Raw genomic sequence first — 23,303 nt, 5'->3', positions numbered from 1 at the left:
CTGTATTTATAGTTAGGGCTGGTTTGTCAACTTTTTCCCTACGTCACTCTTTAGCTTACTCTTAGCTAAAGTTCTTCCCTGTAAGCTTGCTCCTGTGCCTGATAAAGTCTCCCCCTACACCAGCCTTTCCTCTATCAGCTGGCTGCTGTTACTGGAGGTCTGGTGGAATGGGACAGTGGGGAGAAACGCCACTGTTCTGCTTTAGGCTGTCTTAGGCAGCTGAAAGGTCCCTAGCTCTCACTGACCCTGCTTCAGTGGTAGGGGATCTCTTAACAGTTGGGGCCCAGAACGTGTCCCTGCCTCTCCCATGGGCTAGAGGATTTTTTCTGGTCCCTTCTTCCCACTGCAAATGGTCTTCACCTGTGTCTTCATGACTAAAGGATTTCCTTAATGGCCTAAGGACTTCGTTCAGCAGGTGCTAGGGAAGGATCATGGTGGGGACTCGTGCATTTCCCCCAAAGGCTGCTGCTCTGTTTCCTGAGGCCCATTCTGCAAGGGAAGCTTTCTCTGGCCTCTTGCCCTGCCCTGCCACCGTTTCCCCAAGAAGAGCTTACAGGTGTGTGCAAATTCCCCTGGCGTCTACAGCTCTCAGCTTTGCCCTCCTTGTCCCCTAGGGAGATTTGGGAGTTACCTAGCCTACTACTGTCCTGCATTTACGGAAAACGTATCTGAACTCTTAATTTCACCAAGATGAAAAATGAAACTATGAAAGTACCCCAGTTCCTTGGTGTAAGGTAACAGCTCATATATACTAACTTGCCCCTTTTCTCCTTATTTCTTGAGTTTTATTAAAATAATCTAAAATGTATTATTTGTTTCCAACATGTGACTTATTCAATTATTCATTTATTCATTCTGAACATTTAACCATCACATTCATATTAATTTTCAAACCCTATCCATTTCATTTATCATCACTTTTATGAATATCACTCCTTTAAGTTCTTTAACTTATTTTCTGTTGGGTTCTGGTCAAGTCCATCTTCAGGTACTTCACGCCGAGAACAGAAGCCAGATGGAACGCTGAGGTCGCTGAGGCCGCAGAGGCCGGGGAAGGCCTGCTCTGCCCTCACACGTCCTGGTAGTCAGTAGCCGTGAGCCAGGGGCACGGTCCTGCCCTCCGCTTTCCGTCTTTATTTAGCTTCACAAATGAGATGCCTGGCAATCTGATTTGCTTTGCAGTTAACCCATTTCCCATTTTTTCTTATCCAGGTACTTCTAGGATTTGTCCTTTCTTCTTGGGATTCAAAAATCTCATCAGGAAAAGGCTAAAATCTGAGCACCACCCTCCCTTTTAAATTTAATCTTGCCTATAGCATTTGATCACTTTCTGATCTGAAGACGAGTTCCGTCTGGTCAAAAATTCCCTTCTATTGTTTTTCTTATTGTTGGATCTTCTCTGCTCTAGATTGTACAATTATGTGTTTTCTTTCTTCCATTTGCAAAGATGTACCTTTTTTCTCAGATTTAGTCCTTTCTCAAGTCAGGGTAGTTGACAGAAGCCTCACAGCACAGCACCATTTCAGATGCTTTCAAACCATGTGAAGAGATGGTGCAACTGTTGTGAAGCATGAGGAGGAGCCAAGATGACAGGCCTGCACCAGTTGATTAATACCTTAAAAGTCCCCGGTTACATTCTTTAAAACAGAATTTGCAGGAGAAGACACAAACACAGCGAAAATTGCAGACAATCCCCAAGTGACAAGATCTCTGAAGCAGTGTTGCCAAACTGCCTTCCATTACCACAGACCGAATATTAGACAAAACGGGAAGAGAGATAAAGGAATTTGGGAAGTGCAATGATTGTGTTGACTGCTTTGCTAGAAACCAAAATGACATCATGAAAAGTACATCCAGAAACCTTGGATGGCCAAGATTTTCATATGCTGACAGCAGCCTCCTCTGTCCTCTCCAAGCCCTCTGGTTTACTGGAGAAATCTAACAGTGAGTGAGAAAATACAAACTCCAATCTCTAAACCACATATTCCTGGAGTGCTCACATATACATACCTCTTTAAATCCTCATGCTCCAGGGAACAATTAGAAAATTCTGACCATTAGTAAGTGAATTAGCACTGGACATAAACTGTACAGAGTAATATGACAAACATCATCTGGCTGGTCCAGGGCACATACATGGGAAAAGCAGACCATATTTCTGATTCTGAAACATTTGGCACAAATTTTTCCTTAAAGACGGCAAGCTACCTGCCCACCCATTTTAAAACAGCCTCACGAACCGCAGTGCCCTCACATGTGAAATCCCCAGAGAACCAATCTGAAGCCTCAAGTTAGCTTGTGTAGAAAAGAATCACAAGATAGAAAGTGTCCCTGAATTGCCACTTGGAGGGGAGAGAGCTGCCCACTGACCAGGAGGAACACGTATTTTCAATTTTCATAATCAAGAAATACACTTCTCTTGTGTTACATGTTTTATTTATGACACCACTTGTTATAGCCAGCTACCTTCTCATAACTACTACAAAAAACCAAACACCGCCAGTAAACGGTGCTCACCAAACGCTATCTTCAACTGTATCCCTATATCCCACGCTCACATGAAACTAACTCAGAGTTCATATATGGCAGAGACTCAGCACCTGCAATTCAAGGGCATGAGACTGTAGCTTATCAACCAACAACTTTTAATTTCTAGAAAATCTCAAAGCAAAACAAAATGGCTCAGCATTTGTAAGACAAAAGGAAAGCTTACGTGGGCCGCCGTGTCTCAAGTAAAGTCAGCAGTATCTGGATTGCACTGACTATGGCTGATTCATTTTTCTCCTTGTGGAAAATATTTGATAGAAGCTGCTCTATAATTTCTTGCCTACGGAAACAAATCAATAGTCAAGTGCTAATTGTAACATCAATTAACAGTAACGCCAGAGAAAAAGAGCATGTCACCAGTAAGACAAGTACTCTACAAGAGCTCAACCTCACTGGGTCATATCTGTTTCGCTTAACAATTATTTTAATACATTTATTAAACTAGGTTTAAACAAGTGATCCTGCTTATTATAAAACCTAACTCTCCGACATGTATTCCCCTACTCCCTCCCCTCAGCAGAATCACCTGGGCCCTGCTTGCCTTTGCCAATCTTGTTGAGAGCCAACAAATATTTCAAGACTGGAAGTCACCTCCCACTCAGACCAGGGTGCTGGTGGTGGTGGCTGTGGGTGGTAAGAAGATTTGGAACTCTTCACCCCACGAAAGGAGGGGAATTTTTCAAAAAGCCTAATTAGAACCCACAAATGTCTTCCCACAAAGGCATTAATGTATAATTAACTAAGATCTAAAACACGTAAAAGACAAAATCAATTGTTGCATTTTACCCTCTAATTAAAATTCGGTAAATCAAAATAATATGGTAGCAATGAAGTAGATTTGCCTGGACTACTGCCCAAAATGTACCCTTCACAGGTACACTCATTTTTGCTGGTCATCATATCGTTTTTGCCCACCAGCAGGATGGACATTACACACTCAAGCCATGATGAATGTGAAACACAAGGGTAACTTGTTAGGTAAATTTATATGGACGTTCTCAAGAAGATCTGTTTCTTGGGATCTCAGTAATTTTCAGAATCCAAGCGAATGAAAAACTGGCATCTCCCTTACAGTGGGACACACAGCTGGGCTGTCCCTGTTGCTCACCCAGCGGAGATGCCAGCTGTGCCGAAGTACAGCTGTGCTCACTGCATCCCAACATCAGTCCCTCACCAGTCTAGGGCAGCAAGCAGGAGAGATTCTCTTTTTATTTGGGGGAAGCAAATAAAACTGGTATCTAACCTAACTTCAGAGCACCCCCACCCCCGATGGAAGGAGCTTTCAAGTACTGCCAGACCAGCACTAAAATGGTGAGACCTTTACCCAAAACAGCGCTACAGAGGTCACTCAACACAGCAGTCTATAAAATAAATACCAGGTTTGGGACTGGGCTCCAGAAAACAGCCAGCTTTTTCATAGTAAATATGTATATATTTTTCAAAAAGCAGCCTCACGCCACGTACAGGAGTATGGCCACAGCAACCAACTGGAGATGTCCACCTTCTCGTTCAAGCATAACGTTCTTATCAGGGAGTGCAATCAGTTTCATAAATGCTGGTGCCTGAGGGAGTGGCTAACAAAGAGGCCCTCACTAGCTCAGGGCTTCATCAGTCGACTACATCCATGAAAGCATCCTACTAATGCACAAAAACGATATGATAGCCAGCAAAAATTTGATGGTCAAGATGTAACATAGTATAGTAGCTGAACCATATTATGAGTCTTATCTAAACACACAAATATCACCCAGTACAGAAGAAATCATAAACTGAAGGACTAAGCTATTCAAACATGATAAAACGAATGCCTTTGTATTCCTTAAATACTAAGGCATTTATTTACATGTGAGAGAAAATAGATTTACTTTCACATTTAAAAAAAACTGGAGTTCTTGGATGAGTGTTAGTTAACTCCCCATAGTGTGAGGGCATGAAGCCCTCCAGGGACTTTATCCAGTCCTTTGAGAAAATGGCATACTTTTGTTTTGTTTCTGCTGTCTATATGGGCAGTCAGAGGAAAGCTAACTGGCTTGACTGGGATCAGTAAGCTCCTTCGTATCAAGAATTAAAAGCTGCACAGTCCAACCTTCTCTAACACAACTGGTTTTAAAGGAATTTTTGAACTTCAGAATTCCAGAGTCACTAAACTGCATATATTCAATTTAAGCCCTGATTGCTTCCCAAGCTACTCACCGTCTTAACACTTCTGTCCACTTTCTCAGAGACCTTCTGGTACCTCTACCCATCTTTACCATTCTCTCTAACCTGAGCTCGTTTTAAACTTTTCCTTACGTGCTACACTACACATATATGTATGTTTATATACACAGTGGCACCCCACTGTGGGCTGTTAGGCCATATAAAGAGTTGGGTAAACTGTATACTATGTATTGCCATTAGACTGGCCTAATAATACGATATTGCTATGTTATTGTTTATCAAATATAAACAGATATTATACATTATTACCTAATAATGTATCAACCACAGACAAATGCTATTATGATTAATAAGTTTACCAAGCCCTTAGAAGCCTTTGGTCACTGTGTATTTTCTTAATCAACAGACACTAAAAGAACCAGTGTAACATTGGCGCCATGTCTGATTATACTAAAAGGGGTTGGTTCTCATTCTCAAGAAGAGTGCAGGAGGCACTGTTGTAGACTAAGTCTCCCCACTGCTAAGTGCAGTGAAGATTTAACTCAGTGACATCATCAGACCCCTGACTCATCAGGTGTATGAATTTGAAGAAATTTACTCCAACTAATATTTAATGATGCCAATTCTGAGCATGCAGCTGTATGATTCCATTTACAGCTGTCTGATCCAGGACTAAAGACACAGTCTGAACTGTAACAGCTAGTGCACACACAGGCTCCAGGGGCCAGATTCCACATCTGAGAGGGCTCCGGGGGCACTGAAACTCAGTGCTCATTGCTGACCAGTCTGGCATCCGGGGGGGAACCTGTTGTCCCAGACCGCCACTGTACTTGAACTGACCTGTCCTAAGTGTAAAATACACGCTGGGATTTCCAAAAACTGTGACAAAGAAAAGAATGTAGAATACCTCAGTAATTATTTTTTAAATGGGCATATGTTCAAGTATTTTGTGTCAATTAGATTAAATAAAATATATTATTAAAATTAATTTCACCTATTTTTTACTCGAATGTGGCTACTAGATAATATAAAATGACATCTGACTTTATTTCTATTGGACAATGCTATCATGAACCACGAGATTGTTGGTATTCAAAAATTTTTAACATACTCAAATGGCAATTTTACATGGTTCGACCTAACACTACTATAATTACTAGTATTTAAATGCGGAATATCTTAGATGTACAAAAAGAGTACATATGCCATAATGCCAAGAATAACGGAAATGGGGAAGGAAAATGACATTTTACTTAGAAGCTGATAATTTAAGTTTCACTATTTCAGAGAATTAGTCAACTCCCTTCCTGGGAAAATACAACTCTACTTCTCAGATGACAGACTTTAAAAATGATACCATGTCTCTAATTTGTTCCTAGCTCATCTCACTGTGTGGATGCAGGTCAAATGTATGCCTGCACTCAATGGCAAATATTCTTTCAGAGAATGTGTGAATCTAGAAAAGCTAGTACCCACGGGTTGGCCATTCACAAATTTCAAAACATCACACCATCCTCAAGCTACTTTCCACCCAAACATGAGATGGCCACTCACAAGAAATTGTCTAAAATAAGAGCAGAGAAGTACAAAGACTTGTAACATACAAGACTCGTAACCCTTCAAATCAGGTCTGGTCAGGTTACCCCTAGTCAGCTGCAAAGGTATAGTAAACCCCAAGAAGAGCTTCTGGTAAAACTCCTTGCCTACAATGGGTCAAATTAGTTTGTGTTTCAGACTATTCTTCACCAAAGACCTGCAGAGCAGTCTTGCTCTGCACATGCAGATGCACGTGTAGTGCATGATGCACTACCCCATCTTATAATGGCTTTATGGAATTCTAGTTTACAGCTATTTGAAGAGTTCGAAGTCTACATATAAATGTCATTTATTTACCTTCTTACCCTGCAGGTCTCCACTGGGCATCACAAATAGCTGAGATCAGATAAGCCAGTTCTCCTACCTTCTCCCCCACCCAAGGGTATTTTGCAGGGTCATGATTCCCCCAGATGGAAGACTTACCAACCACTCACACTGGTAACACATCAAACAGCATCAATAAAAAAAACCAAACAAACAAGAACAGAGTTTTGAACATACTTTTCTAGAGTGGCAAGCAGGGGATCTGGTTCTGTACTGTTCTGAATTTGTAACATCTGGTCTCTGCTCAGGCGAACAATTTCACAAAGTGACTGTGAAGCATTTGAATGCCGCTAAAGGAAAAAAGTACAATTTTAACCATAAAACACGTCAAATGTCAAATTTATAACAAAACATTAGTGAGGACACTGCTTAAGAAGTAACACAAATTAACACTGGCCATAAGAAGCTGCAGTGAGTAAAAAGTCAAGCTCAGTAGAAGTAACGTAGGTAAACACAAGAGCATTTGGTTGTGCCAGGCTAGTGAGCTTCACGTAACAATACTGCACAGTACAGATCACTATGAGTAGGGACATGGACTCTAAGTTCTGGCAAGGAAAAATTTCTACAGCTGAGAACCTGAGAAAAAATAGACCCCCAAAATACAGCTGACCTTTGAACAACATGGGTTAGAACCACACAAGTTCACTTCCATGTGGATTTTCTCAATATGGTATAGTACTTATTTAAATGGATTTTCTCTTACGATTGTCTTAACATTTTCTTTTCTCTAGCTTGCTTTACTGTAAGAATATAGTATGTAATACATATACAAAATATGTGTTAATTGATGGTTTACCTTTTTAGTAAGGCTTATGGCTAATAGCAGGCTATCAACAGTTAGGTTTTATAGAGTCAAAAGTTTTACATGGATTTTCGATTTCATAGGGGGATGGCACCCCTAACCCCTATGTTGTTCAAAGGCCAACTGTATATATTTTTATCAGCATAGAAGCTGATAAATCAGCTTTTAAATCAGCACTGATTAAAAAAAAAAAAAAAAAGACAAACATAGCTTTCTGGAATATACCAATGGGTAAGAAATACTGCATCTTCTCCCAATGTACTGTGTGTTTATCTTACAGGAAAGGTCTAAAATCTCAGCACATAAATGCATTATGTTCTGTGGCACTGAGCACAGCCCGCAGATGGAGCAGTTATGTGCCTGGCAGAGGAAGACAGTGATATTGCAGCATAGATGACAACACACAGCAGGATATCAAAATCCACTGACTAGAACTAGGAACCTAACATTTCCCTGGTCAGTATGATTTTAGCATATAATTTATCACTTAATACAAAATAAAAGTATCAATAGGACTGTCCAGAGGCAAAATTAACTTTCTTGCAAGTCAAGAAGCTAATGCTCCAAATGCTTTGTCCTTTAAAAAAAAAAAAAAAAAAAAAAAAAGGAGAAGAAGAAGAGCTGCAGACTTGGGCTTCTCCTTTATCGGTTTCTCCTGAGCCTTGCAGACAGGTTTAATTTCCTGTTGAGCAATCATGTTCTTCTGTTCGAGAACTAAAAACCTAGTAACAGGCAAGCCTTGTCCACGGACATGTATTCCCTGTGAATGAGACAGGCCAGGCTCCTGTCATCACTCTCCAAGGCCCGCAATGACCACACTTACATCACACGGGAAACGTGCTCGGGAACCGTCCAACTCCCCCAGCCACAGGAGGCATTATCAGCCCAAACTGCAGGCTCCCTCTAAGCAGGGCTTCTCCCACTGCAGCCCCCGATACAGGCATACAGTGGGATGTGTTCTGAATGTTAATAGGAGCAATACTGCAGGGGGGCCCCAGATGCACTGTCCCAAGGGGAAGATGGGGAATCAACAGCTTTAATGATTAACTTTTATGGGGGTGCGGGGGCCTCTTTTAGATAAATTCCAGGTATCAAAAGTTTTTGAATACACCCCAGGAGAAGGGGCTAAATCAAGCTTAATGAGCAAGAATATCCTCTGGTTACACACTTTTCCCTTTGTAGTATTCCTCCATGGTCTCACTCTTCAATCTAACTGGCAACCTAAGGCACATAAGAAGGCCCCCTGACCTCCCCATGACATATCTGCCCATCTACTTTAAAACCCCTCCTTCACAGAGAGTGGGCTGAGCCGCAGAGCTGTCGTGTCCGCAGGCAGAAATGGCTAAACATGGGCAATTCCACAGGGCTCAGGCTGTGACAGAAGGCGGCAACAAGAGGAGCCGCAGAGCTGACAGCTTCCTCCACAGGGGCCGATGGGCCAGTCCTGGGGACCCCACCCAGACAGGCATCCCCTCAGCACAGAGCTCAGTCTTCAAACTCTGGAGCAGCTTCAGTCCTTTTGCCAAGTCAATCCCCAGCTCCCGTGACAAAGCCAAACCTGTCAGTGCCAGAAGCCAGGCCAAGAAGTACGAGCGCCAAGAGCCCAACAACACTCTAGGGGTTCAACGGTGGCAAAGATGCTGATGTCCTGCCTGGACAGTGTAGCCAGAACAGCAAACACGAGTACAGACGTGGCCACACCATTTGGGCTAACAATGTGTATACAAGGAAAAAGAAGTGGGACGGAGAAGGTCTGCAACAAAGGCAAGCAGATTCAGCACAAAATCCCAAGCTCCAGAAGATGGTGCTAGAACCAGGGCCTGCTGTTTTCCACATTTCTGAAAAGGTTCTGAGCATCAGCAAAATGTAGGATTTTAAAACCTTTAGTGCTTAGAAAACTGTCAACTTCAAGAATGCCAGATTATACCTGTCCTCAACCTTCATGTCTCGTACAATTATGCTCTATGCCCAAATAAGCTCGGTTCCATTTTTTTAAAAAAATCAAGTTTACAGTCACACAAGAGAACTTACATCTTCTTCTTGCGATGGATGAACTATTTCCACAAGTCTCTGGATAATTTGCTCCTCATTTAACCACTGTAAAACACATTGTAGAGGTAATCATAGCAATGCGTGGCTCTTGTTCAAGCCCCAATGAAGATTAACATACTTGGAAATATCCATCACATTTTAAGTAGAATGTTACAGGTTTCTCTGGACTTTGAACACTACAGGAAATTAAAAGTCCCCCAGGGAAAATGCCAGTGAATATATTATTTAAACAGCAGCCAACAGTACCAACTATGCCCCAAATTACAATTCCCACATACAAAAATTCTAACATCAGCTTCTTAGCCACAGGGTAATTCTCAGACACTAAGCACTAAAAGGGTCTGTATTTTGTTTGGGGCGTGCACGCACCTGTGCGTATTTTCTAAAAGACAGTGTTCACCTAAGACAGCGTCAGAGGGGCGCTTGGGTGATTCAGTGGGTTAAGCATCCAGATTAGGGCTCTCGTCAGGATCTCAGGGTCAGGCTCTGCCCTCCGGAAAGTCGGCTTGAGATCCTCTCTCTCCCTCTGCCCCTCCCCACTCCCACGCCTGCGTGTGCTCTCTCTCTCAAATAAATAAATAAATCTTAAAAAAAAAAAAAAAAAAGAGCTTCAGAAAGACTGAGAAAAACAGTATTTCGTATCAAGCTTCTGGGTTAAAACATGATGAACTTTTAGACGCCAAAATCAAAACAGCCACAGGAAACATGGGGGGCAGGGCACCGTAGCAGGAGAGTTCATCTGCCGGGTCACGAGTTAGTAAGTTAGTAAGGAGCTAGTATCCTGCCTAGGACAAGCTCTTTCTCATCTACGGGTCACGAGTTAGTAAGTTAGTAAGGAGCTAGTATCCTGCCTAGGACAAGCTCTTTCTCATCTACATGTGAAGTACTGCCGTAAATGAAAACAGGAAGAGAAGAATAAGGGAGAATAAATTAAGTATCAGCTAGTAGACTGTTAGGCAGGAACAGAGGCAACATAATAAACAAGGCACTTACAACCAAGAAAGGACACAAAAACAAAAACAACCTCAAAACAAAACCCAAAGGTTAAAGGGAAACCGGGGGGGGGGGGGGGGGGGGGGGATGGCGGATGCATGGGGCTGGGTGGCAAGAAATCAAACACAATTTGCTAAGGGCACAGCTGCCTGCTCCTTAAAGAGAAAAGGTGCCCAAGGAAAATGCAAACAAAGCTACTAGAGGGCACAAAGCTAGAGGTCCAACTTTACACTTTAAGATCAGTTTCAAAATGGGCACATGAATCACCCTCTTGGGGATCTTGCCAAAATGCAGATTTTGATTCAGTAGGGCAGAGGTGAGACCTGAGTCCTCAGGTGACACTTGAGGCCACACTTTAGTAGCAATGGGCAGGGGGGTCATGACCACCAAGGGAGAAGGAAGGAAACTCTGTGGGCTATGAAACGATCAGCCCCTCACTCCTACTGCCTCCGCAGCCATCAGTAACTCCCCCATGACGGGCACCCAAATCAGAGTTTCTAACTACCCTTCCCCCAACCTAAGCCTTTACTAACTATCACTACATCCCTCCGGAAGTGCATCTATTCTTTAGAAATGGCCCCAAAATTCAACCCGGAAGTGACCAAAGGAATTCTAAGAAACTATATTTAATAATTTCCCCCTAGAGCAATCCAAATGTAAAGGTGACCCCTCTCATTGCCCTCAACAATCTTTCCTGGAATCCTCAACATCTTCTGAGAAAAGATATTCACAAAAACACACCTAAAAGGAACTAGCACCCCAGTTTAGGGTCCCTTGCCACAGGCAACTCCAGGACATTCACTAGGTATCCTCAGCTGGTGTCCTCACAATGACCACGGTTCTCAAGAGACTTCTGCTTGGTTCTACAGACCCAGCCCTGACCCCATCCCCCTTACACAAACACATGCCTGGGCATGCCTGCTCACCTCAGCAGAACATGCCTTTCCTGGAGTACCACCTGACAGACCCTCCTGCCCCTCCTCTGGTTCTTGGAGTCTTTAATTAAAATCAGTATTTCCAATAAAACTAATTTCAAAGAAATGAGTAAGTGCTAGGGTTCGAGGCTGAGTATTAAGGATGGAGTGGGTTGGGGAAGGTTCTGGAAGAAGGCAGTGAAGAGAATGAGAGGAGGAGACAGAAGACAAGAAGGGGCAAAGATAAGAGCCCGTGAGAAACCTCATCTTCCAGTTACTCACACTCTCCCTCTTCCCACCCAAATTCCACTTAAGACAGCTCTTCAAGAGGAGCACGTATCCTAAAATAACCATCTACCAAAACTTTAAAATATGTGTGCTTTTGGAAATAAGCTCCATTCTCCTTCTCCTTCTATGATCCTAAACTACCCACAAGAGGAACGTTACCCTGAAGGCTGATTTCCTGGAAACACCCGAACCCATCCTTGCGGCCATGACCCTGTAGTGTAGTCACGCTCTCACGATCGATGCCTCACGGCATCCTCAGATGAGAGCTGTGACTCCCAGTCTTCTGCTCTTACCACAAGACCAGCTTTAAACACATTTTCAACCCACTCCACTGCCCCACTCCCACTGAAAATCAAACCGGCAAAGGGTAAAGAACCCCTCACAAAGAAACATCCCAGGCACCTCCGGATGTGCACATCTCGAAAACGAATCCTGCAAAATGGTAATCTCTTCCTACACCTTGGAACCACCTTCCTTCCCCACCCTGCCCTCCTCCCCACCCCACCCCCAAGTTTCTCAGACAAGCTTCGCCTCCTCCCAACCCCCTGGAATCCCTCTCAACACCCAGCAGCCCTGTTGGCTCCTGGGCCACTCCCCACCCCAGGGCAGGAGTCCTAATTCTACTCACATTCAGCACATCTTGCCTGGGCTGCGGAGGCTCGATGCATGTCAGGAGCCTGAGCAACAAATCCATGATGGCCGAAGTTCCTATGTGCTTTATTATAAGGTCTACAAAATCACGTTTCTTCTTTAAGAAATCCACAATCTAGAGGAGAACAAACCAAAACTGAAAGACACGTAACTGGGGAACTATCAACTTTAGAATGTATTCCACCCTGACCCCTCAAACTGCCCCCTCTCAAATCCCACCACCATCTTAAGTGGAGGGAATGGCAAATGCTGAGTTAGTAATCAGATGTAAAATTGGAAAGCCTGCTAATTGTTAGAGTATGCAAAACCCTTAGGAAAAAAACTCCCAAATTACCACACATTTCCTCATATAAATACACCATAATAGAATCTTTTATTTCTGTTCACTTTCATTATTAATTTTCAAAGAATAACCTATAAAAAACACGAGAATATACAATTAAACAGTTTATGGACATAAAGCAAGTCCATCAGACTACACTAAAATGCAGAATAAATATTCAAAATCCTAATTAGTCCCTATCAAGTAAGAAAAAAATTCAAAACATCAAGTGTTTTTAAGTCGGTCTAAGCGGCTAACTCACCTGCTACAGCAACATCACTTGTGGGTTTGAGGCCAGCTGTTCACCTGACCAGATTAACACAAGGAGGGTGAGTGGGGAAGAGATGGGCAGCTACACAGAAGGGACACGAGAAGTTACAACTGCCACCTGGGCTCTCTTCTGTGCAAGAAGAGGGAGAGCATTCTGTCCTGCACACCCTTGTGAGCCTTCTGTCTGTCTGCACCAAGTGTCTCTTCAAAAGTCCCAGAAGCAGCGCGGCCAGTGTGGCAGCAGCTAAGTCTGGTTCACCAAACTCCCTCAGAAGCCCTCGAGGTAGGGTTGCCCCACTCAGCGTTCTAGACAAGGAAACCAAGGCGCAGGCCAGTTAAGTGTCTTGCTAGAGCCAAACCGTGGCTGCCCTGAGGTTTAAACTTAGATCTGTATGCCACAAAAGCCACAAATCCTGCCATTATCCCACGTGAAAAAGTCGATGAGCCAGAGAGGACAAAAACTGCTTCATGCTATCTGGTGCAAATGGGAGGTGCAACCATCCCAGGCTGCTCCTCTGAACAGGGAGGTTAAACGTCACAATATAAACCTTCAAGAAGTTAGATACAATTACTCCACTCACAACTGAGTCACACAGTAGTTTTTAAAAGCACAGCAGAGTAGGAAAGAGGAAAGAGTCAGACGTGACCAAAATACCGCATGCTTCAGTGGCAAAAGTACCAGCTCAGGAGCCCAAAGGCACAAACTGTAGCCAGTGCTGTGGACAGCACAGCAAGGACAGCAAGATGTCCTCGATGGAGGGTGACACCTGAGATGCTACCCTCCCCGACACTGAAGGGACCCCATGGCTGGGCGGCCTGGGCCGTGCACTGACGAACGACTGCAGCAGGTAAGCCAGGCTGAGCCTCCAGTTCCCTCGTTACCTGCAGCTGCATGCATCCTCACGAACATCTCATGGGATGGCAAACCTTCAACTACACTCTCAATTCTCAAACGGAGAGAGAGGTGTTAGGTTTGACCTTTTCCTAGAGCTAGAAGAGTGAGGGTGACTGAATCCTCTCATTCTCATTCCAAGAGTCCTAAGCCAAGAAGCACAAGGAGCTAGCAGGCCCCTTTCTCAGCACTTCATCGGCAGATGCCATCACCCGGGCCCAGGCATGTCTGACCCAGAAGGCCAGCACACACACTCAGTCCCGGAAAGCTTCAAGTATCCTCGCTTATATCAAAGGTATGGTGAGAACTGGAGCCCCTGAATTTGGGCTCCCCTAGAATGGAGTGAAGAGAAAAAGCATGATGAAGGTGGAAGACCGATGTCAGGAACAGCCATCTGAAAGGACCAGCACCTCAGGCGGATGGTACGGTGTGCACTTGCTAGAATGCTCAGCAGTTACTGTTATTTCTCATCAGAAAGTGGAAGAGGGAAAGACAGCCTGTATTACAGTAATCATGATTTGGGGATTATTATCTAAGAAAAAAGAATCTCAATTTCAATACATTCAGGAGGATAATCCTGCCTAATTAAGAACATGAAAGAACAATCTTGTCTTTATAAAATAAAACATGCATCCACTTTGCCTTGGCAAAGGACAGGCATACTGGGCCTAAAATAGCCCCATCCCTCCATGTCCTCTGATGGCAAGGACAGGTCACGGAGCCTGTTTTCCATCAGGGAGGAGGCCAGGCCCGGACGGTTGGAACAACTGCAGCCCTGGCATCACACCCTTGCTCGCTGCACTCTGGCAGGTCTGTTTGTACTTGGAAGCTCTCGTTGCTCCTTTGGGTGCCTGTTTCCAGAAGTGGATCGTATCTCCTGGTAAGCACATCCTTCTACACACCAGTATCCACTAGAGCAGTGACTCTGAAATTTTAGTATGCATCAGAATCATCTAGAAGACTTATTAAAAATCCCAGATCGCTGGGCCCCACCCTCAGAGTGTCTGATTCATTAAGTGTGAGGTGGGGCTTACAAACTTGCATTTCTACTAAATTCTCAGGCGGTACTCATGCTGCTGGTCAAGAAACCATACTTTGAGAACCACTGCACATACACTAGATCCTTGGAAAATCAATTTCCCAAGTGTATCTTGAATTGTTTAAGAACAAAACAGATGTGAGGGGTGGGAGAGGGGGAGGAGGAGGAGCGAGAGGGGACAGTTCCCTCCACAGTAAAGTAGGATTTTCTGCTCAGCACTACTGACAGGAACGGCAGTCTAAACAGAGACGTCTGGAGGCGCCTGGGTGGCTCAGTTGGGTAAGTGTCTGCCTTTGGCTCAGGTCATGATCTCAGGGTCATGGGATCAAGCCCCACTTGGGCTCCGTGCTCAGCGGGGAGTCTGTTTCTCCCTCTGCCCCTCCCCTAGCTCATGCTCGCGCTCTCCCTTGCTCTCTCTCTCTCAAATAAATAAATAAAACCTTAAAAAATAATAATAAAAGCACAGAGACATCTCAAGTTAAACACTTAAGTTTTTGAGTGGACTCAAAATAGAAAATAATCACCATTTGTATAAACTAATCATCAATTACATTTATGGAAAAGCTTGGTTCAAAGCCTCATTTGTGTTGTGCGCATCATTTGGGGAAAGAAAAAAAAAAAAAAAAACAAACAACTGTCGCTTCCCCAGAGTCACTACAACTCCACTCACACCTTCAACCACTCAGTCTGAGCCACGGCGCTACCTTCACAAATGGACACCCCACGTTCTCCTGCTTTTAACTATTTGTCAAAAGAGGAAACCAAAGTATACTACAACGCTGAGCTGTGAGGCACTTAGAAAAGAATATGTCAAGTTAGAATATGTTAAGTTATGAATGTGTAAGGCAGTGTTAAGTCAGTATATTTAAAATACACTCCTCTACAGAACCTGGACTTAAGGTACACTCAAGAACACAATTACTGGGGGATCATCTCAGGGGGATGATCAGCCCTAATACTTACCTTCTGGAAAATGGTATTTACCTGTTCTGGTTTTCTGCTGATAAGAATACTGAGCACCTTGCTGAAGAAACTGGCAAGTAGCGGGTTCAAGGGGGAGTCGTTTAGGAGGAAGCTATATAACCTCATGAGCAAGGACTCGTCTTCTCCCAGCCTATCGTTCATCTGGGAGACATCAGAAGTGAGCAACTCACAAGATATATTTGGGTACCTAGAAGAACAGGACACTTGTATCATCATCTGTGTTAACAGTTTCATTACAGAAAGTAAAACACAAATCAGAAAGGCTTCCTAAAATTCTGTGAAAAGTAACAAAATCACCTCTGGGAATTAGAAAACCATTTCAATCCATTCTGTCCAACCTCTAGATTAAAGTGAATTTTCTACTGTACCTAAAGACTTACTTCTAAAGCAGCTTTAACAGGATATACATTCCGCAACAAAACTAGAGCACACCTAGGGCTTGGGAGCCTGGGGAGGCGGCGCTGCAGGGCAGGGCGTGGGCCGCCTCCGGCCACAGCCATCATCAGCCCTCGGTGGCCTGCTCCAGCAGGAAGCTCCAGCAGGAAGCGGCAGAGCTTGGAGGACAACTGTGGGGGATGCTGGTTTCCAGAGAACTGCACTACGCACGGCACCTCATAAGTACTCAAGACACACTCAGGTTCCAAGACCGGCCACCTCTATTTTCACATGGGTTTCAAATGATACTAAAAAGCTGCTTTGGGGGTGCTTATCAAGTGTTTAGTCTATATTACACCTTAAGAGAACCAATGTTCTAACATAGGGAAGTGGAGAACAAGACATCAGCCTGAGTCACCCAAGTAGGAAAGCTATGTACAAAACCCAAGCTCTCCATGCCAGCCTGCCCAGGTCTTCCAGGGATCAGTCCACCGTCAGGGCTCACTGCTGTGGGACACAGACCTCTACCACTGACCCCACAGCTCTGGAAAGAGCTGCACCCCTACAGCATGCTTGCCTTTGACCCCCCAGAGCACTCTCTGAAAACCAGACAGCTAATCCATTTTCTCCATGCACTCCTTTTACCACAATTTCTCTTCTGTTTTCAACAGCAACAAATGCAGACTCCGAGGCCGGCCCACATGACACTCTCTGCCGCCCCCAAGTTCACTTCTCTGCTCTTTACTCCTCCCTGCCAAGCAGCCAGGATCCAGGACCAACTCATCATTTGGAGCAGCAAGTCAAAGGCCGGCTGGACAGGGAGGTGACAAAACAGCCACAAGTTGCTGTGGGACAGGAGAGAGGTGAGGACTGTCGTCTGGAACACAGACAACACCCCTCGAGGCATCCACGACAAGCAAGGGCGGCCTGCTGTGAGGTCCCTGGCTGGAGAGGCCGCAGCCCCGAGAGGGTCTGGTGTGAGGTCGGAAGATGGAACAATGGGAGAGTGTCCCCAGGTGAACCTTTGAGGGAGGAAGAGAACGGAAAAGAAAGACAACAGAACTGGCAGGTGTGTGGGCATGAAGAGCATATTATCAAATAGCTGTCTTCTGTGGCTCAAATTAAAGTCTTTCTTTCTTACTTTATGGAACATGTGGGCTCAATGATGCTGTAACAAAAAGCCGCCATTATGCCAGGGGCAGGATAATGCAGTGGGTGCAGGTGTGGCTTCTGGACTCACACCACTAGGTTCAGACTCTCTCTCTACCACTTACAAGCTGCATGACCTTGGACAAGTTACTTAACCTCCCTGGGCCTCAGTTCGCAGGTCTGCAAAATTAAGACAACAGCCTTTACCTCATGGGGAAGGATAACACAAAATATTGAGAAGGAGGCCCAGAATAAATGAAAGCTAGCTGTTTTTATTCCTCTTTATTTTCTACTTTATAAAACTTCCAAAATGCTGCTGTGGGGGGTGAGGGGTGCAGTGTCTTCAACTGCCCCGATTTGAAACTGCTGGCAAATAAAGCCCTGGCAAACCAATGCATAGGGTGTAGTCTCCAAATTCTGACACACGAGGTCCAGAACAGGGCATGGGCGTCTAAAACATTTTTTTCATGAATTTTTCCCATATTTTTCCACAGTGACTGAGACATAATTTAGATAAGAAGCACGAATATGGTGCCTGGGCACTATACATAATACTCAAGGTCCTGGTTATGGACAGGCTGGGGCTCCTCTCTCTCCCCTAAACATTAAACAAGCTTCTAAAGCACCCAAAGACACCCTCCATTTCACCCCGTGGCAAGGCGTCTCCCCCTCCCCCACTGCATGCTCTGATCTCAATTCCTTTGTGAGAACACAGAAGCCATCAGAAGAGAAGTGCACCCCAACCGGCATCTGGGCGTCTTCCTCCTCCCTATCCATAGAGCCAACTCCTAAAGCCGCCCCCCACCTGCCCTTCCGATCACACGGCCTCCCACCTACGGCACGTCCCTGGGTGGCCCACTCCCTCTGTCCGTCATTCCCCTCCGTACTGCGTGGCTCTCACCAGCACACAAACACCCCACTATCTCTCCCACCAGGGATAAAAACACCACCACACCTCTTCTGACTCCCATCTGCCTGCAACACCCACTTTCTCTCTCTGCTCCTTTTCCGGGAGACTCTTGAAAGAGCTGTCTCTGCTTTGTCCCCGGTTCTTCCTCAAAGGCGTTCCGGCCAGGCTTTCACCTCCACCACTGCAGAGAACCACACTGATGGGGCCAAGTGCTCTGTGCTGCAAACACGGGTGGTCACGTGGCCTGTCAAGGGCGGCCCCCAACCTGCTTGTCCCATCTTTCCTTCCTGAAGCCTGGCTTCCCTTGGCTTTCAGGGTGATAGCCCCTCCTGGTTCTCCTCCTCCCTGCAGCCCCTCTGCAGTCCCTCTGTAGGAACCTTGACCCAAGCAACAGCATCTTAGCTTTAGGACTTATTATACTACTTAAGGACCTATTCTCAAAGTTCTGCTAGTTCAAATTTCTGCTAAATTATTTAGAGCTGAGGTACCTGTCATTAAGATTAAAAAGGTTAGCGCAAAATGACAAATGTTTTAATACCTTGTATATGATCATTGACTTAGAACAGTGATGAGTTCAATCCATGTGTTTAACTAATACAAAGTTATGAGATTCACAAAATACAGCACTCTATCACCCAGACTCTATAAACACTAGTTTAAATTTCCTGAGATAACGACAGGTCAACCTTAACCCCAAAAAGCTTTCAGATCCCATCTGCAATACCCCTCTGTGTATCCAGCCGTGTGGTATCGTGTATCTTACGCACAGCTGGGGCTCCGTCCCGACCAAACTTCAGCAGAGAACTCAACTGCCCAGCATAAGTCATGCTCCCTCAAAATGGCACCATCCAAAAGGCTATGTGTCCAGGGAGGCACACCTGCCTCTCACAACCTCAAAGGCAGAACAAAAAAAGCACTGGCCAAGGCAATACTACAAAAGCCATGACTACTTTTTGGTAAGATAAGCACCTTCCCTAAGGTGTGGTGTGCCTATTCTTCCTAGTTAAAGAGGTATGAGCTTCAATCAGCCGGTGAGGACACCAACCCCAGAAGGGTAAAAGCCCTCTGGCTCAAGTTCTCTAAGAGGGGAGTGAGACACCCCTTCAGGTGGGCTGGATGCAAAGCCCATAGCACATCGGCTCCTACCAGGATGAGCCCCATGAGAAGTCGCACCCACACGTCCTGGTTCACTGGGAAGAGAACTGCAAAACAGGAAAGTGTCTGTCTTCTGGGGATTGGGAGTACGCTAGTCTTCCTGCTACCAAATTCCTTTCCTCTTCTTTTTTAGGGCACTGAACTGAGTGGAGGCTGTCGCTAATGCTAGCTGCCAATCTTAATGGCCAGCAGAGAACGTAACTTCACCTCCTTGAAAGTCCAAGCCACCAGGAACCTGAAAGCATTAATAAGTTTTATTTCTTTGACAGCAAAATTCTCCCCACAAAGAAATAAAAAGATATCTGAAAAGAGGAAGATACTGGGGGAGAAAGGGCAAAGAATAATCTACCAAAAGCCTTAATTCTTCCTATTCCATTAAGTTTGTTTAATGAATAATCAATGACTTTTTGTTCCTGAATCTGTCCGATTTTCTGGGGAGGGAAAGAGTCAAACACTTCAATCAGAGCTGGATGTGGGAAGAGAGTTCACTGAAACCCCAGGACTCTGCATGCACGTGGAGTGCTCACAAACGGTTTCCAGGCACGTGCGGTCCAAGTGTCGGAAGAGACGGTGATGAAGGGTCCGTCGGGCACTACTGCTCTGCTCTGAACAGAGCAGACTAGTGCGGAGGAGGTAAACCCGCTACAGTGATCCAAGGGGCGAGCTACTTCAATTTAGCCACACTGATGTTCCCCAAGACCCACTCCCTTATCTTAACAAAAGTCAAAATTTCTTGTACCAATAACAGTCTTCATAACCCAAGCTCTGGCTTAGATGTGCCATGTGATCTGGGGCAGTCACATAATCTCTACCTTCCTCTTTGCAAAGAAGAGAAAATACTTACTTGAATCGTCTTACTATTTTCAGAAACTTCATCACTGTTTATAAAGCACTTTGCCCTTCCACAAAGCCTCCTGACTGCAATTTAGAATGCTCATTTTAAAAACCCTGTGATTTCACTGGACTCAGTTCTAGAACAGATTAAATGCTCCACTGAGTCTGTCACCCTTGACCATCTTGACACTCTAAATGGTCTACAACAGCCCTGGGGAATTGCCGGACAACACGAATAATATTCTACCCCCACTTCACTTCAGTCCCACCTTAAAGAGAAGATTGAATTTTCTTACTTGTATCTGATCTTTTCATCCATGTCTTGAGGTGGTTCTTCTATAATGAATGAGACTAAATCTTCGAGACATTCTGCTTTTAACAGAAACTCTATAAGTTTGCGGTTCTGAGCTTTACATTCCTGTAAAACATCTTCCTCATCCATTAACTCCTTCAGTGTTACATCTTCTCTTTCTAGAAGTGTGTCTATGTGGGATGATGAATGAAGATCAAATTTCCAAAACATGCTGGTCTAAACAAAATGCAGAGAGTATTTCAAATAAAATTTCAACTTCACATGTTAATTTTTCAAATTTCAACTGAGTTTTACAATCTAAAATGCCAACTTGAGTCACATAAGTAAAATAAGTGTCATATTGAACCTATAAAATGCTTTCTAAATAAGTAAAATCGGCAGGATTTTTCCTTCTCAGAAAATAGTTTTATTGATAACAAAAAATTTTGACTTAAAAATGCTGAAAGAATGCTTAAACTTGGGTTGATTTTAACCTACAACATTAACCCATCCACACTTTGTTAAGAATTTAACGCTGGGAGGGGCGCCTGGGTGGCTCAGTCGGGTAAGTGTCCGACTCTTGATCTCTGCTCAGGTCTTGATCTCACGGCCATGAGTTTGAGCCCCAATACTTAAAAAAAAAAAGAATTTAATGCTGGGAAAGGAAGAAAGAAAACCCTTTCTTACAGCTGATGAACATTCTTACACAGAAGTAGTATCTTCAAGCAACAAATGACGAGCACTGTGACCTAAGTATTTAGCATTCTTCAGAATACTAAAGAATTAAATAAATCACTACCACAGACTAGCACTTTCAGCCACTGAGAGCAGTTTCGCAGCTGAAAGTCATAAAATGATAAAATCTGTGCCATTCTTAATAAAGAAACTAAACAACTGGAACCTAGTTCTTGACGAATGAGGGAAACCAACATCCTCAGTTATCAGGAAAACCATTGGACATTAACAGGGCCCCATATATATATTCTTTCCTCCTCTTCCTCCCACCCTTCCTCAACCAGTGAGAAGAGGAAGTTTGTTTTCTTCAAGTTACAGAGTTAAAGAGGGTCCTGACCAGTCACAACCGGAAACAGGAAGCACAGGAGTCACTATGTCATCTACAGCTGCCATGACAAGACACTTTCAAACGCCACTTTTGAGCAACACATGACAAGATGACAGCATCAAACAAAAGTCCTGATTAGGGACAGGACTAGTCACAAGTCACTCCTATCGTCAAAGATGCTCACTGCAGAACCCCTGACACAGGGTTTGGTAAGACACCTTCTGACTTCATGTAAGCCCCAAACCTACAGATCAACTGCAGCTTTACTATCCACCCAGTGTAGCGGCTCCTGTTACCATTATCACCAAAAAACATGTTAAAATCCACATGTGCTCATGTAAAATCCTGTGCTGGAAGAGCTTAGGTAGAAGGAAGCTGCAAAGGTGATAACCTATGTATAGCACACATACATTTTGAGAAGTATTTATTTTTGCTAAATCACCCATATTAGATCAGGAAGGAATATACCGATTTAGTATTTTCATGAACATCTGTTCAAAAAAATATTTTAAAAATTAGACATCATGAGGACAAATGTTATGTATACAGCCAGTCATACTGATCAATCCAGGAATAGAAGAAAGATGTGTGCCACGGCAGGTCACTCAAGAGCCTGTAGAAGTATATGCACTTCACCTGACTTCACTATTACGTATGTAATCAGAGTTTAAAATATAAGGAGTTTTAAGGAATCTAAAAAAAAAAAAAAAGGACTCCTTAAGAGAACAAGTTTTAGGTAAGATTATGAAATATGGTGTTATAAAAGTTGTCCCTGCTTCAAAAAAAAACTTTGAATGTTTCAAAAGACACATATGGCAATATGTTAGCATCAAGTTAGCAGCAACAGGAAGACACAGTTAGGAATGAGAAGCTACTGTGACAGTTCACCTAAACCAGACTGGCAATGCCTCACTCCGGAGGAACCTGTACGTGGAAATGTCCGCCACAAACCTCAGTGGACGACACAAGTATAAGGCACAGCCATCTCTCTCCTCTTAACAAACAATTAGGCCACTAATTAGGTACACAAGACCTAGAACACGCTAAAAAAGCAGGGTCACAACTCCCAGCATGGTCAGCAACTGCCCACATGCTAGGCCTCTGGCCTTCAAGACCAGGAGCAGGCAGAGTGCTCCCTGGGAGGGTAACACTTTTGTTAGTGAAGGACAGAAACACATACTCCAAACACAAGAGCAATCTACTTCTACTTCCAAGGCAATTACTAAGGAAATAAGGGCAAAGGTGATATATCCCTAAAAAGAATGGAACTTTAGGGAAAAAGATGGTGGAAATAAAACCATAAATGATATTTTGGTTTTCAGATTATGGAAAATGGCAAACAAACAAAAGAGACGTTATTATGCCATTTTATCCTCATCAAACAAGGAGGGAAAAAAAGACACAAGGATAGCAAAAGATAACTCCAAAGGAGGAAAGAAAGGAGCTTTCCAAAGTAACGCTGTCAGCATAGTCTCCAATGCTTCTGCTGGAGCAATGTGGCTCATTTATCTGGGAGTTTAAGACTGCAAATCCTAAAAACAGTACATGCTACCACTCCGCCTCCTCCTTGCTACTGAAGTGTACGAGGATGCAAACAGCTGTGTTCACACACAGACGCAACACACAAGTCACAGGCCATATTTGGATTCCATGCATATATTAACCTGCACAGTTTTTAGGGGTAGATGCAG

General features: G+C 44.0%; 1 protein-coding gene across 22 annotated transcripts in view; it reads right to left on the bottom strand.

Moving 5' to 3' along the window:
• PPP6R3 (protein phosphatase 6 regulatory subunit 3) overlaps window positions 1–23,303 on the bottom strand; it is a 139,519-nt gene that overhangs the window by 53,221 nt on the left and 62,995 nt on the right. For all 22 annotated transcript variants that reach the window (XM_027577825.2, XM_027577826.2, XM_027577829.2 and 19 more), the window contains 6 exons: window positions 20,554–20,786; window positions 15,835–16,021; window positions 12,305–12,442; window positions 9,461–9,526; window positions 6,805–6,917; window positions 2,714–2,827 (listed from right to left, as the gene is read on the bottom strand). In XM_027577825.2, coding sequence (XP_027433626.1) covers window positions 2,714–2,827; window positions 6,805–6,917; window positions 9,461–9,526; window positions 12,305–12,442; window positions 15,835–16,021; window positions 20,554–20,780 — 845 coding nt within the window. In that variant the 5' untranslated portion in view covers window positions 20,781–20,786. The remainder of the gene's footprint in view (window positions 1–2,713; window positions 2,828–6,804; window positions 6,918–9,460; window positions 9,527–12,304; window positions 12,443–15,834; window positions 16,022–20,553; window positions 20,787–23,303) is intronic.

This window comes from Zalophus californianus, chromosome 11, assembly GCF_009762305.2.
Source record: "Zalophus californianus isolate mZalCal1 chromosome 11, mZalCal1.pri.v2, whole genome shotgun sequence".
NCBI classification, from domain to species: domain Eukaryota; kingdom Metazoa; phylum Chordata; class Mammalia; order Carnivora; family Otariidae; genus Zalophus; species Zalophus californianus.
This window is presented reverse-complemented; position numbering and strand designations above follow the sequence as displayed.